General features: G+C 38.9%; 1 protein-coding gene across 5 annotated transcripts in view; it reads left to right on the top strand.

Annotated features, from left to right (window-relative positions):
• The window catches only part of ATXN10 (ataxin 10), a 114,579-nt gene that overhangs the window by 8,897 nt on the left and 84,281 nt on the right, over positions 1 to 21,401 (top strand). For 4 of the 5 annotated variants that reach the window (XM_061358644.1, XM_061358627.1, XM_061358662.1 and 1 more), the window contains 2 exons: positions 19,018 to 19,114; positions 20,536 to 20,700. In XM_061358644.1, coding sequence (XP_061214628.1) covers positions 19,018 to 19,114; positions 20,536 to 20,700 — 262 coding nt within the window. The remainder of the gene's footprint in view (positions 1 to 19,017; positions 19,115 to 20,535; positions 20,701 to 21,401) is intronic. The other variant, XM_061358653.1, reaches the window with a different exon arrangement.

Genomic DNA, 21,401 nt, shown 5'->3' with positions numbered 1-21,401 from the left:
AAGAGCACTCTAGTCCAGGATACTCTTTTTTTTTTTTTTTTTCCTTTTGCTGCTATAGTTGGCTCAAAATGAAGCCTTTCAGGCCTGTAGCAGTATTGTGCTTAAGCCATGTTCACTCCTTCATCTGTTGCTGGAATCCTTCTTCCAGGGAAGGATTGGTGATGCACAGCCCTTCAGTGTGGGAGGACCAGAACTAAACCCTGTGTGTGGGAAAAGGAGGGCTTGCTCAGTGACTATTAAGAGGAGGAACTGATAGCACACAGGAGTGACTTTAAAGCTGTGTCACACAGTTGGACAGGGAAGACTGGGAAGAGTCATGAAGGGCAAGAATGTCCTGCTCCACAGTTGTGAACCTCTTCCTAGACGAGTAAGAGAAAAGGAAAACTGATAGGAACTGAAATGCTGTTGTCCAGCCTGATGTTGACTCCAAGGACTAGGGTCCTTGACAGCAGTAGGCTCGGGAGGCTGCCATGGGGAAGTGGAGTTCCCACCTTCAGTTTATTCAAAGCTTCAGGAATTGCAGCATGGGAATATCACCTTTCACTGGTGCCTCCCAGCATTTGCTCTCGTTGGTTACATGCATGGCCTGATGTTTCCTCTTTAATCTGGTGGCAATTGACCCCTCCTTCATAGTTTATCATATACATGTGCTGTTCTGCTGCTGTTGGGGTCTGAAGAAGCAACAGTGAATGTTAGTTGGCAAAAAGCAAAGGAGAGGCTGGAGCAGAGTAATTTGATTAACTGCTTTAGACTCCTTTTCCTAGCCACAGGATGTTGTAAAATCTCTTTTTATCACTATTGAAAAACAACAGGCATTGACCAGAACATTTTTAATAACATTTCAATAAAAAGTGGTTTTTTACTGTTACTCTACATAGCTATTCAACAAATGAGTGTGAGTTATAACTGAAATGTATGTGTTGCCCCAGGATAGATGGTTCATTTGATGATGTGTGTAGTATTGATCTCACTGTGAAACATCTGTGATGAGTGTGGCTGGGTATTCCATGTAAGTTAGTGCAACAAAAAATTTTTTTAGACAAGCAAGCGTTGCTAATTCCTTACTGAGTGATTTGCTCAACTTTGTTCTGAGTGACAATTAGCTAGTGCCTAGAGCACCAACCCCTTCCATAGGGCATACCTCGGAAGTTAACAGTACATTCCACTGTGGATTGTTAGTCATACTTCCAAAAGAGACGCAAAATCAGATAGCACAGTTGAAACAAAAGAAACCGCTGAAATTAGTAAATATTACTGTGTTTATTAACTGTATTTCTACTTCATGATTGATTCTCCTCCTATTTCACGTAGGAAATCAGGTCACAGGGCTAGAGTAGCAATCTGTTTTGTTCTAGCAGATAATTAGGTGTTAAGTGGAATATTTCAAGTTGTTCATTTACATGTGTGTCCCATTTCTGCCCTTAAATGCTGCTTGGATTGATGACCCCCCTTGGTGCCTGTTTATATCCTTCAGGTATTTTAGATCCTTTATTGTTGCTTCGTAGCAGCAAAATACAAGGATAAAGTATTAATGCTGTATCACAAAGTGAACAACACTAAATGTTCAGTTCATGTCCCTGTGAAAAATTCCCAGATCAAATCATTGTAGGCTGAAGAAATTTGAAGTTCATACATTATTGTATTTATGAAGAAGAGAGATTAAAAACTCTTCATGCAAACTGAAAAATTAGTTTAGCCTCCCTGTGGTGTGTTTTCACTCTTTATCCATTGGTAACTGTTAAGACTGGTTAAGTCTGAATGGTGTGATAGTTTTTGTACTAAAGTTCAGTGTAGTACAATTTGTAATGGATAAAACCAGAAATGAAATAAATTATGTATTCTTAGGCCACTGCTGTGACCAGTGTAGTGTTTCTAAGGGACGAGACATGATCCAAGCACCAAAAAGGAAGTGCTGTGCAAAGTGATGCGATTATAAACCGTTGCTAAGATTTATTCGATTGAATCCAGACTGCTTTGTATCTTCTTTGCTAGGAGAAAGACTTTTTGTAATAGTTTATCTTAGGCCCAAGTGTTACATTCATGGCTAATTTGCCTCTTCAGTGTATTTGCTGAAACAATTCTAATACAATTTTTCAGCATATCTCTTTTTCTTTTTTTGAATGCTGTAAAAAGGTAGATGAATTCCTGAAAGCTTGTAAAGTACTTGTTCCTGCCAACTGTAGATAAAATTGTTGTTTGAGTATATGGTATGCCACTGAGGCAGTGGGCCAGAAAAGCTGAAGGTGAGTTAGTATGTCTGTCCTGGAATATCTCTTTAAGGCTTCAGAGAAGTTTAAAAATAACCAGTTAATTCTTACATATGGCATATAAAGGTTGTCCAGCTCCACCTGCAAGCCAGTCATCCGTGTAGTAATATTCTGCTTTCTTTTTATACGTATATTAAAAGAACATTTTTAGGCCCTTCCTGTATGGTGTTGCTACAGATAGCTGTTTGGCACATCTCTCCCTGCTTACCTCCCAACACTAGTTGCATTTCATAGCCTGGTTTCTCTTCCTGTAGTTTCTTATGATACCTAGTATTAATTTGTAGTGAGCAATTCATATTATGTAGTACTTAGAGAAGAGACCTTGCTCTAAGGAGTTGCACAGTGAAAGCCAACAGCTAGATGAGTGCAGGGGATTGATAGGCAGTGATGCTAAACAAGTGTTTGACAGTTTGCTAAATGTCTGAACAGCATCAAGACTGATTTATGACAAGGAAGTCACACATACTTGTAAATGCTCTGTTTTCTAATTGCTCCAGCAGTCCTCCCTCTTCTTTGCAGAAGATAGAACTCCAAGTTCTATCAAGTAGAGAAAAATTCAAATGCTGCACTCCTTGGACAGTATCTGGCAACTGGGTTTCACCTCAGTGTTCTTGTACAGGCTGAAGGTCTAGGAAGTGGATGTGGAGCTTGAATATTCCTGGTGGGAAGGCAGACAATGACAAATACTTCTCCTTTCTCCCCAATTCAAAATTAATTTGCATAGGGATTGAAGATGCAGGAGCTCCATCTATTCATGTAGAAATGCTGCATGCAGTAAGGTCTGTTACATTTTTTTTAAAGTGATTTGAGACCACAGTCTTCCAACAAATCATTAAGTGTCTGCAGAATATCGATTTAATGGAATTTTCATAGTACCCTCTGCACATCTCTTTTGTTTTAGTTTAATTAAAAAAGTCTCATCGTAACAAGGGGTTTTGGTTTGATTTGTTTTTTTTCTTCTGCTGTGGGTACAAAGATCAAGAACACTTGCCAGAGGAGCAGGCTGATGAAGCTGCCAGATGAACTTTAACTGAACTTAAAGCAGACCCAGATCTCTTAAGAGCTAAGAAATAGTTCAGTATGTTAGGGATTGCAGCAGACATAGGAAATATCCTTGTCAGAAACCCAAGTAGAAAATCTCCTTCACTTCATAGCATGTGTCTTGGTTTGGTTGTGGAGTTATTTTTTCTCCTTTTTCCTATGGCAAATCTTAAGCTTTCCAGCAGAATCTACCAGACCTCAGGAAAGGTACATTGAGGTTTGTTGAGATGATGGATCTTTGGATTCCAGAGTGTGAGATCTGGATTTAGGATTCATCTCTGAAATCTGGAAAAAGTGGATAACTTTGTTTCTTCTTGATAAATTGCAAGCAAGGGCATAATTGTTCTGAAGCAAGGATATATTCTATAGGCTGTGTCCCACCTGATCCTTTCATTGATTTCCACCCCTACCCCATCCTGGACAGAAGAGCTTTAATCTTTTTTGTTTGTAAATAGATCTTCTCAAACCTTTCACTGCTTCAAAATACTGCTGATGCTGAAGAATGTACTGTGAATTCCAGCATAATTGCTTAAAAAGCATTTATCTGCCAAAATACTTTTCTCTCCTCTAGGATAAAAAAGGCATTGAATGCCCGGTAGCTGCCCTTCATGGGATAATTTGTTGTGCAAGTTCTCTGAATGAGTTGATTGTCCTCTCTGAACAGAACTGAATGCAACTGCACCATATCAGCTGCAGTGAAATACTGTGCTGTTTGTGTGTGCCTGAGAGAGGTGCTCTGAGCATTATGCCAGCATTCCTCAGTTTAAGGCTGCTGGTGATACTTGAGCTAGCTTTAAATCAAGTAGCGTGGGTGTTATTATTGTTATGGTGTCCTGATACCATCCCTCTTAAGTTTTTAGGGGTTTTAATCTACCAGGGCAAGCTGCATAAAAATGCGTTAATGGGAAGATGATAACAGCATCTGTTCAAAATTGGGGTCCAGATGTGCCAGCTTTGTTGTACAAAGGTTTAGGTCATTCACCGCTCTTAATGTTATGAAGTCCAGAAACGGTGGGTAGATTATCATAGATGATAAGCTTGAATCCTTGAACAGGAATTTGGCTTTGCTTCCAATTTTCTGTGAAATGTTCAGGTGTAGTTAAACTTCTACATATACTCTATTCAGAACAGAACTTAAAACATTCCTTTACAAGCAGGGATGAAAGATGACTCTATGTAATTTTTTTAATACTGGGCTTATTATAGTAACTCGATCATTTTCTGGTAGGATGTTCAGCAACATGAATATCATATGCCTAACACCTGTTCACAGCTCCTTTCTTGAGGGAGGATGTGTAGGAAAATACGGAATATCTTGTTTTAAACATTTTACAAATGCTCTAAATGCCATGTACTTACAAGGGAGCGATAAAGAAATGCTGCTTGCTTTGAACAGAAGAGGAGGAAGCCTGTGATGTTCTTCAGGTAAGGACTACCTGAAACCTGGGTTCAGCTTCAGTCAGTGTTCTCCAGTTATCAAACTAATTTGGACTTGATCAGCTACCATGTGTATTTTCTTCTAGTTAATGAAAAGCAATTGCTCTTGACCCATTGCTGCCTTATAGGTCGATTGTGGTCTAGGAAGAAAGTGCATTGAAAGGTACTTTTTAGTTTGCCACTGTGGAAGGGTCATACTCTGCAGAAGAAGTGGCAGTAAGTAACCTTGGAATTCAGAGCTCTAAAAATAAAAACATCATCACTCTTTCATAGAGATTAAAAAAAAAAGGCATGAGGGAGAGTGTGTGTGTGCTTCAAAAAGAAGAGGTAAGGAACCTAGGCTATATATAGCTTTCAGAGATACTATTTCTTGCAGAAGCCAGATAGCTTAGAAGTATTTCATCTTTGAAATAAGAAGGCAAAAACTTTCTCCCAGGGTCTGCAGGAAGACATCACACAATTGAGCAAAGAAAGATACTTGATTACTTGAACTCTTGAAGGTGAAAGCATGCTGTGTTTAAAAGGCCACTGAGTTCTATGCTGTAATTCATGTAGTGCTAGAAAATCATGTTGACATTTTAAGAAGTCCCTGAAAAGAAATTAGGAGATCAGAAATTCACAGCAGCTGCACTGGGTAGCTTATCTATTCTAAAAAAATGTTTTCCAGGCTTTACAGAAAATGAGATGTTTAATCAAATTATTTTGTTTTCCTAAAGAAGAATCTGAGTAAAATGAGGGGCTTTGAGTAGTTATGTTTGCAAAAGTATTCCTCAAAACAAAAATGAATAAATAACTCTTAAGTGATTCAAATAATTTCTACTTCCTCGAAAGACGATAGGAGAAATAAACCTTTCAGTTCTGTCCTTACTCAGTGAGGTGAAACATGGAATGTTTCTTTGCTCTCACCTCTTCCTAGTTCTGTACTCGACCATTTGCTGGTTGGAATTGCACTGGAAAAATGAGACTTTTTTTGATGGTGTGGAAAAGCAGGGGAAGGTGACATTCCCAAACCTGCTGAAGAACACTAAATTGATTTTCCTTTATTCTTTTTTAAATGGGTAGCCATGTATCCTTACCCTTTTCTTGGTTCTTGTCAATATTCATCTATCTGTTCATTTATTTTCTTCTCCTGGAAGGCAATGGCAACAGCAACACTTACACTTTTGGTTCCACTAAGAAGACACAATCTTAGCAACTGGAAAATGAGCTAGAAGTAAATACTCGGAGTTTTTCAGAATGTGTCAGGTGGTATTTTCACAGAACTCATTAGTTTGAAAATCAGGGGTAGGTGCTTCAGTGGGCTTACATACTAGAATAGGAGTCTATCTCTGGCCTGTTTTTGATAACTTTCTCTTCTTTTTTTTCCCCGGTACCTTACCATTTGGCATGACTGGTCATTCAGCACTGTATTTTAAATTATCAGGAACGAGAAACGGAGTGGTCAGCTGTGGAACTTAGGTAGCCTTTAATGAACGCCAGTATTGACCAAATGAGCCTGGCCCTTCTCTTTTGTGCTTCTTGTTTATTTCCTGTTTGGTATCTTTCATGTTTCTGTTTTGTTCTTAAAAAATCTCCAACACATTCATCTTTCACAGCTTTTTGTAGTTCTTTAATCATGTTGCTCTGAATAGTTTCATTTCCAAAATACTGCTTGTGGTTTATATATGAAAAATAAACATTTTAAAATATGCCTGGAAAGTGTGAGGGAACGGTAGATTTTACTAGACAGATACTGCAGCATAGTGAATATCCAGAGCTCACCCAAAGCATTTGGAAAACCATTGCTCAGTTTTATTGCCTATAAACAGAGATCTTTTTTGCTGTCTGGACAACAAGTGTGGAGACACAGAATTGGTTACATGGATTTCACTGTAATGTGACTACAGTTGGAGAAGATGTAACTTTTAAATTGTATCCTGCAGGCTCTCAAACACAATGGCTAATATATTTAAACCAGCAGGGCTAAGGAAGGAAAGTTAATCCTTCCTCTCATCCCACATCAATACCCTCTATATTTATCTGTTGAGGAGAATGCATGCTGTTTTATTGGGGATTTAGTTGTTGGTTTGGTTTTGAAAGATTTCTGAGAGCAAATACTATAAATTATTACTCTTCAGATTTTTGCACGAGTCATATGTGATGGACTGGTTTACATGGAATGAGAGAGCAAGTGGTTATAAAACTTAAACCATTTTACTTGTCATACAGAGTCAAAACATCCTGAGCTGTTAATAGGTGACATTTGTCAATTTAAGTTCATATTCGCTTTTCTTTCAAGGGAGAGGAAGTGGGAAAGAGTGGTTCCTGAATGGACCCATAGTCCATGTGGTGCTGAACGTGCTTCAGTTGCTTGGCAGAAAAGAGAATTTAAAAATCTGCACTTCCATTTATTTTTGTATTTGGGGTTTCCTTTTGCTTACTGCTAGGATAATTAAACTATTTCTGTTTTACAGCTTAAATAAACCAGACACTAATTTAAACAGACTTTTTTTAGCCAAATAAATAAAGGACAGCCCTGATCATAAGAGCTGCCTGTTTCCATGTGTGATCTTTGCTTTGTCTGTTAGGCTTTCTGTATGGAGGATTGGTGCCAGTACTTCGCTGCCACTGTTAAAGTAAAAACTGTAATTACATTGTCAAAATAATATTTATAGTATTTTCGGGGAATAATTGTGGGAATGTGACAAATATATTATGCTCATCAAACTTTAATGTAAACATAAGCATGAGTTTCTTATTTGAGTTATTGGTGCTGTTTTTGGCCTTTGTGTTTTCCCAATCTGTAAAAATAATATTGGGATTTTCATAGTCTTTGTAGCATTTACAGAGTGTATGCCATAACAATCAGTTGATACTTTATCTGATGGAAGTAAACTGCTGTTTGCACTTGTATTGGGATTTTGGTTTCATGTTTCCATAGCTTAAGAAAATCCTGTGTTTTTGTTGAGTTTTCCTATCCTCTAATTATTATAGCTCAGAGCATTTTGCTACTTTACCAAACAGGAAAGTTTTAAGTACTTGGTTTGTTCTCTTGGTACCACTTGGGGTTGGTCAGGGGTAGTTTTTTTGTTTGGTTGTTTTTGTTTGTTTTGTTTTGTTTGGGGTTTTTTTGTTGTTGTTGTTTTGGGGTTTTTTTTTGGTTCCTTTGTGTTTAGCTCATTGATGTTTTTTATTTATTGGGGTTTTTTTTTTGTATTTGAAAGCGAGTCTGAGTGCTTTCGAAAGGTGACTGTGAGCGTCTTCCAGAAACATCTGTGCTAGGAAGTACAATGTTTTCTGACAGTAGACAGTAGCCCCTTTGCTAGTTAATGGTGCAGGCAGGACTCTAGGCATTCTTGCTGCTGGGCAATGGTAAGTTACCAGATGCAAAAGTATTCTGATTCTTCCCCATACTGCAGTTTGAACTTTACAAGTGCTCTGTCGGTGCTGTGTTTTGGTGAATACTGCCACAGCTTCTGAATTAATTGTCTTTAGAACATCTACATCAAGGAGTACAGCCATGCAAGCTTCACACTTCCTAGGCATGTCAACCTGCTGCCACCTTCTGTGGGCCAGAAGGTTCTCCTGGTGGTCCTCATATTTTCATCCAAAAGCCATTAAAGGCTGTGGAAAGACTCTGATTTGAGTGGGCCTTGGTTCAGGTTATTGTTCCAGGTCTTTGGCCTTGGGCCTTTTTTTTCAGAAACTGCAAAATAAGGAGCCAATACCTCCTTCAGCTGTCTGCAGAAGGAAAAGAGCCAAACCTGGACTAAGACATGTCAAACTGATAAGTTATCTGGAGATAGCAAACACTGAATTCTCTTAACTCTTGTGTGTGTAGTATTGTCCATGTCTGCAGTGGTCAACTCTTGGTCTGTGCAGTGCAGGTCCCACACTTTGAATCTTGTGCAGTGTGTACAGGCACAATTAACTGTACCCTGCAGGGTTAGTACAGCAAAACGTATTTATGTGATTCAGCAGTAACTGTCGTTTTGAGTAAATGCCAGTGTTACAGTTGTTTTCAGCCTGATGTGTGTGTTTCCTATGCTCGGCTTGGCTGTGACTTCTGGTATTAATATGGAAATTTGGACACGACTTAAGTTTTTATCGTATTTTTTCTCATTTTATCTGGAGTGGAGTGAGTTTTGCTGAGTGCGAGTTCAGTTCCATTGAAGAAGAGCACCTTTAGGACAAGAGGCACTATTTAAATGCAACATTTTCTTACGGGGGAGGAGAGGAGGGGAAGAATGAGAGTGAGGCTTTCAGCAAAGCCTGGATCATCATTACTAGACCCTTGATAACACAAGCGACTGTAGTTGTTGGATCTTGTGTCCAAATATAGTAAGCTCCAGCTTGCTGTGTTTATCCTTTGTTCGTCCTGTGGAAGACTTCCCTCTTGTTTTAAAACATTTTCCTAACTTTGGTCTAAGTGTCCTACGAAGTTTGAGTCTTGATAGTGTTTTTTTTTTCCTACCTTGGGCTTGATTCTCTACTTTAATCATGTTGCTTCTGCAGTGATTGGCTGATTTAAGCTATGATGGGTTGAATTACTTTATTTACTGTGGAATGTGAGCATGAAAGTGTATTACTGCAGTGGCTTGTTGAGGCACAGTTTGAACTATAGACCAGATCCTGCCTAATGAGGTTCACCTGCCAGATACTGGTGACGTCAATGGCATTGGTAGCAGACTTTGAAATAGTGACAGAAAAGCTCGTACTTCCCAACAGTTCGATGTTTTTTGCACTGATGATCAAAACTGTCCTTTTCATGGTATTAATGGATATGGTTTTTGATTTCTGTACAGGGAAACAGGTGGTGACTGTCTCAGAGTCAATACAAATAGTTTTGCTCCAAGGAGAGACTAACCTGAGCTAATATCCTTAAGTCATAGCAATTAGTAGGTCAGTGGGCTGTCTTGTAGGTTTCTCTTTTCTTGTTGCTGGTACTGCTTTTTAGGCAGTATGTTTTGTTTTGGTCTTCCTTCTGCAATTTGGAGGCTTTCTAGTACAGCCTGCCAAGATGTTGCTGATTTATGGCATATGCATAGTGGTTCTATAATGTGGACTGATACCCACTTTGAGCACAAAGGAAATGGGAGTTTGCTGATGTCTATTTAATTAGAATAGTTTCTGGTTACTTTGGTTGAGGCTTGAAATGAACAGTAATGAATGTATTTTAGTGGACCTTTAAATACAGTGTTCTGTAAGCCCTTTCCTTCCTTCATTCCTTGCTCTTTACTGTCCACTGCCCTACAAGCAAATAGAATCATAGAATCATAGAATAGTTAGGGTTGGAAAGGACCTTAAGATCATCAAGTTCCAACTCCCCTGCCATGGGCAGGGACACTTCGCCCTAAACCATATTACCCAAGGCCTCGTCCAACCTAGCCTTGGACACTGCCAGGGGTGAAGCAGTCACAGCCTCCTGGACAACCTATTCCAGTGCCTCACTACCCTAACAGGAAAGAATTTCCTCCTTATATCCAATCTAAACTTCCCCTGTTTAAGTTTTAACCCATTACCCCTTGTCCTACCACTACAGTCCCTAATGAAGAGTCCATCCCCAGCATCCCTATAGGCCCCCTTCAGATACTGGAAGGCTGCTATGAGGTCTCCACGCAGGCTTCTCTTCTCCAAGCTGAACAGCCCCAACATTCTCAGCCAATCTTCATATGGGAGGTGCTCCAGTCCCTTCATCATCCTCGTGGCCCTCCTCTGGACTTGTTCCAACAGATCCATGTCCTTTTTATGTTGATAATGTCAACAAGATTCATACTGAGGCAGGTTTCTCATCTACATAAATACATGTGAATCAAAATTACAGAAATATCTGTAGAATTAAGATGGTCACCAGTAGTTTACTGTGAAGGTGTAAAGGTGTGTGGAAATTACTGTTCTATAGGAAATTACTGTTCTATACCGGATGGAAAATGTATTCCCTGCCTTCGGGTGGAAAGGCTGTGGTGTTTTTGCTTTGCTCTGACATTGTATGCTGAATTGGCAGCTGCACAGGGAAGCTCTGCTGTGAGCAGGGCCATCATCTTTCTGATCATCTTACCTTGCAGCAGTTGCTCTGTGGCTGTTTCTCGTTTCCCTCTACATCAAAGGCAGGAAGAGGAACCAGTCTTTATCTCATAACGTGCTGCTAGGTTTTCACCAGAAATGAGCAGACATCAGTGGGTTTTGCCAGTTACATACCATCCCTAATAGATCCTGTGGTTATCGGCAGTGATGGGCATAGTGCAGGTTGCATGATTCTTCCCTGCTCCTCCTCCACCACAGCTTCTCTTATGGCTGTTGTGGAGGAGAAGAGATAATCTTTACAATAAATGTATCTTCTACATTATGTAGAAGGACTAGGTGTGTTTTTTTTTTTACTTGGCAGGGATGTCAGGATCATAAAATCAAGGTGGGAAGCATGGGCCAAGCAAACCTTTTAATTTGGGGAGCTTCATGAAGACAGGGTGTCCTAAAGGTAATGTAGGGAGAAGAAGCTTAACTGTTTTCATGTGTACTGAGAGGAAATGCTACTAGCAAAGAATCTCCCGCAGAGGCTAGAGAGTGCTGTTGCTCCTTCCTCCAGGGACAGTGAAAATGAAAGGGAGATGCAAATGAGGTGGAGCAAGATCCAGGCAAAGAGAATAATGGGAGGCATCTGCTCTTTGGGTAAGCTATCATCTGTTTGGATAAAAACAAATGATAAAACATTTGGATAATAGTTATAGCTATGTAGAAGTTCACCATGGCATTCTCTCGGCCTTTTGATTATTATTGCCATGACACAACTTCCAGACTCTGGTTAATGAGCATTGTTCTGGTGGAAAAGGAGAGTACTGTCTGTAACTGGGGCTTTCTGGATGCCTGCTACAAGACATTTTTTTTCCATTCTGCAATATCCTTTTTCGCTAGCAGTTTTGGGCTTGAAGAGAAGTGCCGTGTGCCTGCCTTTCACTTTCCAGTTAGAATTTTAGGGAATATTGCCAGTGGAGAAAGGAAAAGTTACAAATTTGTACCAGGAGACATCAATTTTTTTCCCTTTCTTCTATGCTCTGGGCATGCATGGAATGTGATATCCAAGGAACCGTAACAAGGCAATGAGTAGCTTCCTTTATAGGTGTAAAAAAAGGTAGTGCCCAAAATGTGGATGCTGTTTGATGTCCCAAAACTATTGCTGTTTATTAATGTTGGAATGCAAGTAAACATACTGAATGTAAGTTCACTTGTGGATATCTGTCTATTGCAAAAGGACCTTGATCCATTAATTAGCCAGGTATGCATTATAAATGGCCCAAAGTGTGGGGGAGGAAAAGTCTAATATCCTTTCCACAGACTTACAGAAAAAGACCATTTAGCTTTTCTAGGGAAAAAATAATCACTTTGGTGGAAATTTTGTTTTAAAGGAAACAACAGCCACACTATGCCATCAAAAATAATTGGAGAAATTTGCTCATGAGCTTGGTTCGTATTTTACATGTTAGTCTTTTTTTTTTTTCTTTGACCTATACAAGGTATCATGTAGTAGTTGTGTCATATGGTTAGATACCACGAATAACGCACAGTGGGTGGCCAGTCCTTCTTGTTATTTTTCTTGGTTTCCTGGCATGGTTTAAGTCCAGGTTGAGACTCCCCAGTACTTCAAACTTGCTGATTTTGCTACAGCAAGGTCTTTAAAGAGACATTGTCTGTTAGATTTAGGTTTAGTTTCTAGGTTGCTGGAGGAAAAAGATTTTTACATCCTAACTCATGCAGGAAGCTTATAAATGCAGTTCCCAAGTCTGCAAGCACTTAGATATGTTTTACTTTGCATAGGAGAGTAATCTCAGGCGTGTGTTTTTGCTATTTGTGGGGCTATAACAGGAGTACCATTTATTATGCCTTTAGACTTTAATAGATAATTTATTAAAGAAATTAACACACTTAAGATGTTTAGTTTCTAAAAATGATGCAATTAAAATACCAGAAGATAAAGAGACTGCCCTGTTACTGTATTTAATAACTGTTCCTAATGCTGTATGAATTGAAATCAGTATGAAACTGATCTCATGTCAGGCAGTGGGCTGTAAAACTGACTTTTTTCCTAGTAAATGCACAAGTAAGGTTGGTTTGAAATGATTTTTTTTTTTTAATTTACCATTATGAGATCTTATTAGAACTAAATTTGCATGAGAGGCTAATTTTATTGAGTGGTCTGATGGTTTCTTCCAGCTCCCTTATAATCCACTTGTAGCTCTACATTTCTAATGGCATGGTGGGGATTTTTCTTGCTTTTCAGTCAAATTCTCCTTTTAGTAAGAACGAAGTGTTTTGCCTAGACATTTGTCTTCCAAGAACAGAATGGTTGTCCAGTCACTGCACGTACTGTTCTGTTAATATTAGATTTGGCATTTCTGAAGGGAAAGAAAAAAAGTTAAAAGCATTACTTTCTTTTGGAGGTGGAGAAGATGAGGAGTGGGAACAGAAACTTATTAAACACAACATTCTTGGTATTCCACAAATGGTAAAAATGGGTTACTAGTCTGCACTACAGCAAGTGCAGTATGATCAAGGCAGAAATATAATCGGTAAGCTAGACGTTCATTTTATTTACAGAAATAAAGTACTAAGCACTATTTTAATAACTTTAAATGACAGAGCCCGTATATGCATTGTACATTCAATTTGAGCAGTCTAGACAGACTGTTTTCCAAGGAAAATACATTTTCATCAGTATTTGTGGTATGATTCATGGTGGTGAAGAGGCAAATAACTCTTTTTATGACTGGAAGTTGCTTTAACTTGCAGCCACAAGGAACCAAGTCAATGACCGGATGATAGTGGTGGAAACTAGCATTTTATAGTAATAGAGGTCTACACCTTCTGCTGAGTTGAAGGTTTTATTTTTCCAGGGATTGCAGGACATCACAAAACATTCTGCCATTGTTTACAAACAACCAAAGGTGGTCTGTATAATGGCTCACAGTCTACAATTCAGATTTGCAAAACTCACATCTGATTTACAAGATGTGCATATTGTTGGGAGGCTGTGATTTGGTCTAAGTACTTGCAAACCATTGTGCATGCCCCCAGTGTAGAGGGGACATGCCAGCTATGTCTTTCATGCATACTTAATGGTTAGTAAAGCATTAAAGCATAAAAGATACGCAAGTTTGCTAGCCTTGTGTTTGCAGTCTGGTAAGTGATGCTGTGCAGCTTCAGACATGTTTTGATTGCATTTATTTTATATCTCTAAGTAACTCCAGTAAAGGCAGAGGATTGCACTATCTCTGTGCTGTCTACCCCAAATAAAAAGAATGAGAATCTCTTTCTATGACTGTTGTAAGCCACTGCAACTGAGGCCAAAGTGATTGGTGAGCAAGTTCATGGGCACCTGTTCTTCCCTAGAGAAATTGTAGTAAGAGTTTGACAGATAAGTCTGATTATCTCTCAGGAAAAAACCTCACGTTCTGTAAGTAAGACATAAAAATGTGTATGAATATGAACAAATAATATACATAATAATATAATAAACCAAAATAGACTGCACAACATATTGGTTACATGTAGCAATTTAATGAGGAAAAATGCTGCTGGCGGGGGGCAAGTGTGTGTGTGAGGGTGAGAAATTGCAGTTCATCTTGTTGATAGAGGCTTACCAGCAGTAAGGTCTTCTAACTTTGTTTTCTAATTTTGAAATGAAAAGTGCACACTAAAGTTTGGTTCAGATAGTGTGTGATCAAAAGAGATTGAAAGGCACAAATGGATCTGTGATTTTGAAGGTACTGAACTGGTGGAGTGCATTTAAGGCATCTTTGTGCAGGGCTGTAAGAATCATCTGCCTCACTTGTTGCATGGGTGGCATTGTGCAACTCTTAAAAGAGCAGTTTACATGTAGACCAACATTTAGGTACCAGAATTTGTTAGGAAAAGAGTTGCTGTCTCCTCTGTACGGGTTGTCCTGTGGTATAAAGAGGTTGTTTTTGCAGAACTTAGATCTGTAACCCACTGTAGGTTCATTGTGAAACCTGAGTATTTGCATTTGCTAAAGAGCATGCTGCTTTTGTAGTAACCACTGATATCTCAAAGGGGGAAAAAAGTTATTCAGCTCTTAAGGCCTATCTGTGTATCTGAAGTTACATCTAGTACATGTAATTTCACAGTGGTTGACCATCAGGTTAAAAATAGCCTTGTTGACCACACACAGTGTAACTTTTTTTAAATCAAGGTTTAGCTGTGCTGATAGCTACAGAATTATTTGTTAAAGTCAGTGCTTATAGACACCAGCAGGTAGGGAGTGGACTTAAGATGTTAAATAAGTCAGTCCTATGGAAAAGACATATTTTTATAATTATGAGTAGTATTTCCCACATACTAGCTAATGCAACTGGAAGGAGTGGCTGGCAGTTATTTTTAGCTTCATAAAGATCCATACATTTTCAGGGGAAAAGTTTAATAGTTGTATTCTTATTTTCTTTCTTTTATTTCCTTTACTTTTCCTTCCCCTTTTCACAAAGCATAAGGTTTATTGAGTGGATGGCAGAATGGTTTCAGCTGGTATACTCGGCAGCAAGTTGGTTTTAATCAGCTTTTGGATTTTTCTTGCTCTTGCTGTAAGGACAATTGCATTATTGGAGAGGAGAAAAGCAGTATCTGTATTCTACAGATTTTTTTATGCATAGTTGAATCATAATTTGCAGCAGTCAAGTTCAATAGTTAAAACCAAAATAGAAGCATGGAAATTGAATGCTAAGAAAAGACTTGCATAGCTGGGAGTGCAGTGCTTTTATTGTAGCATTTGCATTTTTGAACACACGTATACCTTGCTGTGAATTAATAGTTCTAATTGGATTTTTTTTTGGGGGGGGGGGTGTCTTTCTTTAGGGCATAAATACCGAAGTGTAGGTTTGCAGTGTTCATATCAATATTTCCTGTCACTTGGTAGCTTGGTGCTAGACTATCACATTTTTTTCTGGAATCATCTGTTAAATGGCGGGAGAGAAACACTGCATGTAAGATAATTGTATACTTCAAGCCCATCAGGTGTATATTTGCGGCTGGGGGAAAGTGGTTGGTTTTAGGTAGTACTCGTTTGGTTTTGATGCTTTTTTTAAGTGTAAAGACACAGGTAGTACTTTGATAGGATACGGAGAACATGCTACAGTTAGCTACTCTAGTTGTGGTGCCATGACTTTTAATGCTGTTTGCCCCTCTTCATCATTGACTTCCCATCTGTGACTTCTGGGCATGGTATATAGTTTTATAGCATCGTTTGGGTCAGAAGCAATCTTAAAGGTCATCTAGTTCAAACCTCTCTGCCATGGGACACCTTCCATGAGACCAGGCTTCTCAAAGGGCCATTCAATCTGGCTTTGAACACATGGGGCAGCCACAGCTTCTCAGGGAAACCTGTGCCAGTGTTTCATCACCCTCATCATTAAAAATTTCTTCCTTGTATCCAATCTAAACCTACCATCTTTAAGTTTACAAGTGCTGCCCCTTGTCCTGTATCTACAGGCCCTGGTAAAAAGTCTCCATCCGTCATTTCTATAAGCCCTCCTTATATATTGAAAGGCCACAATACAGTCTCTTGGGAGCCTCCTCTTTTCCAGGTTGAGCAACCCCAGCTCTCTCAGCCTGTCTTCATAAGAGAGATACTCCAGCCCTTTGACCATTTTCATGGCCCTCCTCTTGGCTCGGTCTTACAGATCCATGTTCCTGTAGTGAGGACCCCAGAGATGAACACAGTATTCCAGGTGGGGTTTCACAGTATAGGTTGGTCTAGCTTGTTGATGAAGACCCTCTTGTCTCACTTGGCCAGGTGAATCTCATCAGCTCCCAGCAGACCTGGCTTCTCAAAATAGATCCATGGTCATATAAGCTGAAGCATAAATATTCACACTCTGGTATACAGGCCATATTTGTCCTATGTCATTGACCTGACATCACACTAAGTACTTTGAAATTAGTTAAATTTTATGTAATATGAATTATTTTGGTTTTTCTTTTCATAGGGAAAAGGAGTTCAGACACTGCAGAAGCAGTGCAACAGTTGCACTGTAGTTGTGACAGAATTGATTGGACAGATTGTGAGCTAGGTCCTGTTGTATGTAATCTCTATTCCAGGAGTAGCTCAATTATTTCAGGTGTTTGTAGATTCACATCTTTTGAATTGCTGAGATTCATCAAGTAAGATTAATTGGATGGGAAAATGTTGCATTATCAGAACATCATCCTTTTTTGCTTATTTGTGAATAGATACAGTATTTTTTTGTCTTTCAGATTAAATGCTTTCCCATATATTGTTTTGCATCTTCCAATTAAAAGAAATATGCTAACCGTTACTGGTTAAAACTAAGCACTTACTGATGAAACTGTTTTGTTTTCCATGGTACATCCACAGAATCTTCACCTTTTCCTGGATCCTTCTTGCTTGTTCAGGACATTGCAGTTGAACAAGGGTAGTGTTAGTTGCTTTCACAAATATTAGGACTCCAGTGTGTTAATGGAGAATTTGCAGATATTTATTATTGTACTGCAAATGTGTTCATAGCATTTGATCTTTGTAACGTTAAGGGTAGCAACTTCTTTTAAAAGATCTTTAACTTCTCCCATTCCCCCCTGCCCCCCCCCCCCCCACTGTAGTACTTTTCTTGACAACGTAAGGTCTAATAGCCAAAGGGTAACTGATAGCTGAAAAAGATCAAGCGAATTTCAAAGATCAGGATATAGTCAAGCAACCTCATGTCCTTTGAGAGATCTTTCTCATAGCAGGGCATGTGAGGAGTTCACCAAGAGAAAGTATACCCTATTCCTAGGATTTAGTGCTTTGTTGGCTTTTTCTAGCGGGGAAGTTTTTCCATAAAATGTCTGCTAGAACAGTAGCGTGCCCATGCTTGCTGTCCTTCAGAAAAATTCTGAGTCAGCAGGATGGGAGCCAGATGGATGGGAGAAGCGGAAATATAATGACAAGCAGAAAGTAATAAAAAAGAGCAGATGTGCAGGAAGACAGAACAGCATAAAGGAGAATATGATTCAAAATGCATTATGGGGAGAATATACATACTGCAGGCTTAAAAAATATATATGTAAGAAAATTACTTACTATTCCCTAAGCCCAAGTGACCTCATTTTAGACTTGCTTTCTTTTTGTTCCCAAGAGGACATATGCCCAGACCTCTGTAGGAAATCTGGCTGCCAGCTGGCCCAGCACCTTTTAAAGAGCCCTAATTTTATATTTGCAGACCCTGGCAGTATCAGCCACCTCCATCTGTAATGGGCTGCTCATTGTAATATCTGTCAAACTGCATTTTGACGTTTAATACTAAGTTTCTTTGCCAACTTATTAATAAGGGCCAGGTTTTTGAGAGCTGTCAATAGGGCCAAAGAAAGTGTTTTAATTTTGTGAGGTCTGTGGGTTCATGCTTTTGTTTTTCATGAATTTACGCCTTTTGACAGACTCTAGGTTATTAATGTGTATGATGAAATATTATCTTCCCATATTTTAAGTCTACTGAGAGGAGGCTGGAATAAATACTTCATAGTAATAGTAAAAATCTGCCATATTAAATTCAGTGTTAAAATCGGTGGTAAAGTTACTTGGAGTACTGGAGTTTTTCTGGGATAGAAGTCAGAAAGTACTGAGCACATCATCATATTGTATAATGACTTGTCCAGCTAACCAGAACTTAATGTGGGTAAAGAGTGAACAGATTCAGTTCTCTTGCTCTGGCTGTACCTGCTGCAACAAAATTTTGAAGCTGTCTCTGGCCAGCATATGGAGGGTGCCTGGGGAGCTCTCTTAAGACCAGGCAGAGCTGCTCTTGCAGAGTTCAGGTGACAACAGATGACCTATTTTTGTTAATTTAACAAGAGGAAGAAAGCCATCTCAGATCTGGAAGAGGCAGAATGGCCACTGCCATGTGGCAGCCACTGGTTCAGCATGGGTCTGCTTCAGTTTGTGCTAACCGTAGATCTGAGCTGTCACTGATATCACTTTGTCTTAAACCTTGACAGAGTTAGTTAATTCCTGTAATCATTAGTAGCCAGGTGTTTGATCAAACCATGTTTGATATTCCCATAAGTCTGGGGAAAAAGGTGGATTTGTTTTGGGTATAATTCTGGAATACTTTGTAAAATTATTTGCATTGGAAGAGAAAATGCAACTACGCATTGAGAAAATGCAGTGAAATACTTCACCCTAAGCTTAATTGAAATGCATTCTGTAGTATACAACCATGATGCTGAAGTTTGTCATTTATTTGAAATTTATTAGTGTTTCTTTGAATTCCTGTTAATATATTTTCTGGGTTTTTTTCAGCTCTTCGTTGTAGCCTCCAGTTTCTTGGAAACATTGCAGCAGGAAACGGAGATTCCCAGAATAGCATTTGGAAGTGTGCTTTCCCAGATCTCTTCTTGTAAGCATGGATGCGTTTTTTTTTTTTTTTCTCCTAATGTAATTTCTGTGGTTATATTCAAATCTTTTCTACACGATAGTTGTGCCTCTGCTAGCACCATGAAGCTTTGAAAAATAACTTTGGTGAGAATGTGATGGTTGAGACCATATCCTGTAGATGGTTTTTTTGTTAGTCAACTACAGAGGTCAAGACCTTTAAAACCCTGCTTGCTCTACACTAACAATAAATTGATTTCATTTAACAGAAATGGGAAGAAAACTTCTATTTCCAATTAGAAGCTTCAAACGTAAGCTTTATTTAAGAGGTCTTTTTAAGTAGTTATGCTCACCTGGTGTCCTCAGCAAAAGAAGGACATGGAGCTGTTGGAACAAGTCCAGAGGAGGGCCATGAGGATGATGAAGGGACTGGAGCACCTCCTGTATGAAGACAAGCTGAGAAAGCTGGGACTGTTCAGCCTGGAGAAGAGAAGGCTGCGTGGAGACCTCATAGCAGCCTTCCAGTATCTGAAGGGGGCCTACAAGAATGCTGGGGAGGGACTCTTCATTAGGGACTGTAGTGATAGGACAAGGGGTAGTGGGTTAAAACTTGAAACAGGGGAAGTTTAGATTGGATATAAGGAGAAGGGTGGTGAGGCACTGGAATGGGTTGTCCGTGGAGGTTGTGGATTTTCCATCCCTGGCAGTGTTCAAGGCCAGGTTGGACAGAGCCTTGGGTGACATGGTCTAGGGTGAGGTGTCCCTGCCCATGGCAGGGGGGTTGGAACTTGATGATCTCAAGGTCTTTTCTAACCCTAACTATTCTATGATTCTGTTATTTTCAAGAACGTACCTTTTCTTTAATTCACTTTGCTGATGCTATGGAATCTACAGAAGTGACATAATCTTTGTATATTCTAATGATTCTGCCTCCCTCCCAACCTCAGCAGAATATCTTCCTGGAGGTTCGATTACATATGTATAATGAAATTTTACATAAATGTTTGTGTGCAGACATATGACAATATTGTTGATGTGTTTGATCTTTTTTTTTTTGTAGTAAGCTAGCAACAAAGGCACTTCCATTCAATTTGATAATCATTCTGAGTGTGTTTTTGGAGCCTACTTGTCAGTACTGGATGTAGAAGTACCTTATGATAATAGAAGCAGATGATCATTATTATGGTTTCACCCAATTTCTAGAGCTCCAGTTAATTCCAATTTAGCATTAGTTTTGTAAATTGCCTGTCAAGTTTGACCTTCAGCTAGAATTTGGATGTTTTTCTTTGCAAATAACTTCTATCCCTTTTAGGCAGTAGCAAACTCATAATTTTCTAAAAGACAGCAAAGAAAAACAACCTGGCAAGCTGAATGTCACTAGTTTGTTTTTCCATGTTCATTTATATCTTACTTTTTAAAGTTTAAACTCCTTATTTTTTCTTAAAGGACATGCTTAACATGCAGTGATAAGAAAGTTGTTTCCTATTGTTGTATGGTCCTGTTCACCTGCCTTAATTCAGAGAAGGTGAGAGAACTACTGGATCCTGGGAACTTGACTGTGGCTCTTCGTGTCCTGAAAGTCTACAAAGAGCAGTTGGAGTCTGAGTGGTCGTATGTATCTTTAGACTTATTCCCCACCTCCTCTGAATTAGGTGTTTTTCTAGTATAAATCTCGGTATTAAAAAGTCAAAATTTGTGACACTACTAAATAGTAAATGAAAATCTACTTAGAAGTTAGTAATTTGGTACAGACACAACTTTCATGATACTTTCACTGACCATTTTGATTGCTGCTAAAATAAGACTACATTTTTGTTGAGGATATAGATGGGAATTTTAAAATTATGGTGGGTTTTTTGTTGTTGGTGTTGAAACAGGGCTCTAGAATCATAGAATGGTGCAAACTAATTTATACTCATGTGCTGGTTTGTGTAGATTTTTGAAATAAAGCTAACACACAAAATAGTCTTACAGACTTCAGTTACTGGGTCATGGTAGGAAAACTTGTATGACTGCTGCTTGGGAGTACTGCATAAAACATGGGTGGGGTTCTTTGTTTTTAACAGATCAGTTATCTACTGCAACATGCAATCATTTTTATAACAAGGCGGAGAAGATGTTTTATTTGTGAATATTGTATGTTTCATTTTCATAGTGTTAAGAGCACCCAATCAGTGGTCTTACTCCATTGAGTTTTATGTGTTTTGCTAGTGGCCATTCTTGTAAATACTATCGTCAGTTATGCATTTGAGAAACGTTCTTCCTTGCATCAGCAAGGATACACATTGTTATTTTCTTATATGATGCATTTC

Source organism: Neopsephotus bourkii, unplaced genomic scaffold, assembly GCF_033783945.1.
Source record: "Neopsephotus bourkii isolate Nb327-2 ecotype Australia unplaced genomic scaffold, CSIRO-AGI_Nbou_v1 NB_107, whole genome shotgun sequence".
NCBI lineage: Eukaryota > Metazoa > Chordata > Aves > Psittaciformes > Psittacidae > Neopsephotus > Neopsephotus bourkii.
The sequence above is the reverse complement of the archived record's forward strand: the minus strand, read 5'-3'. Positions and strand labels throughout refer to the sequence as shown.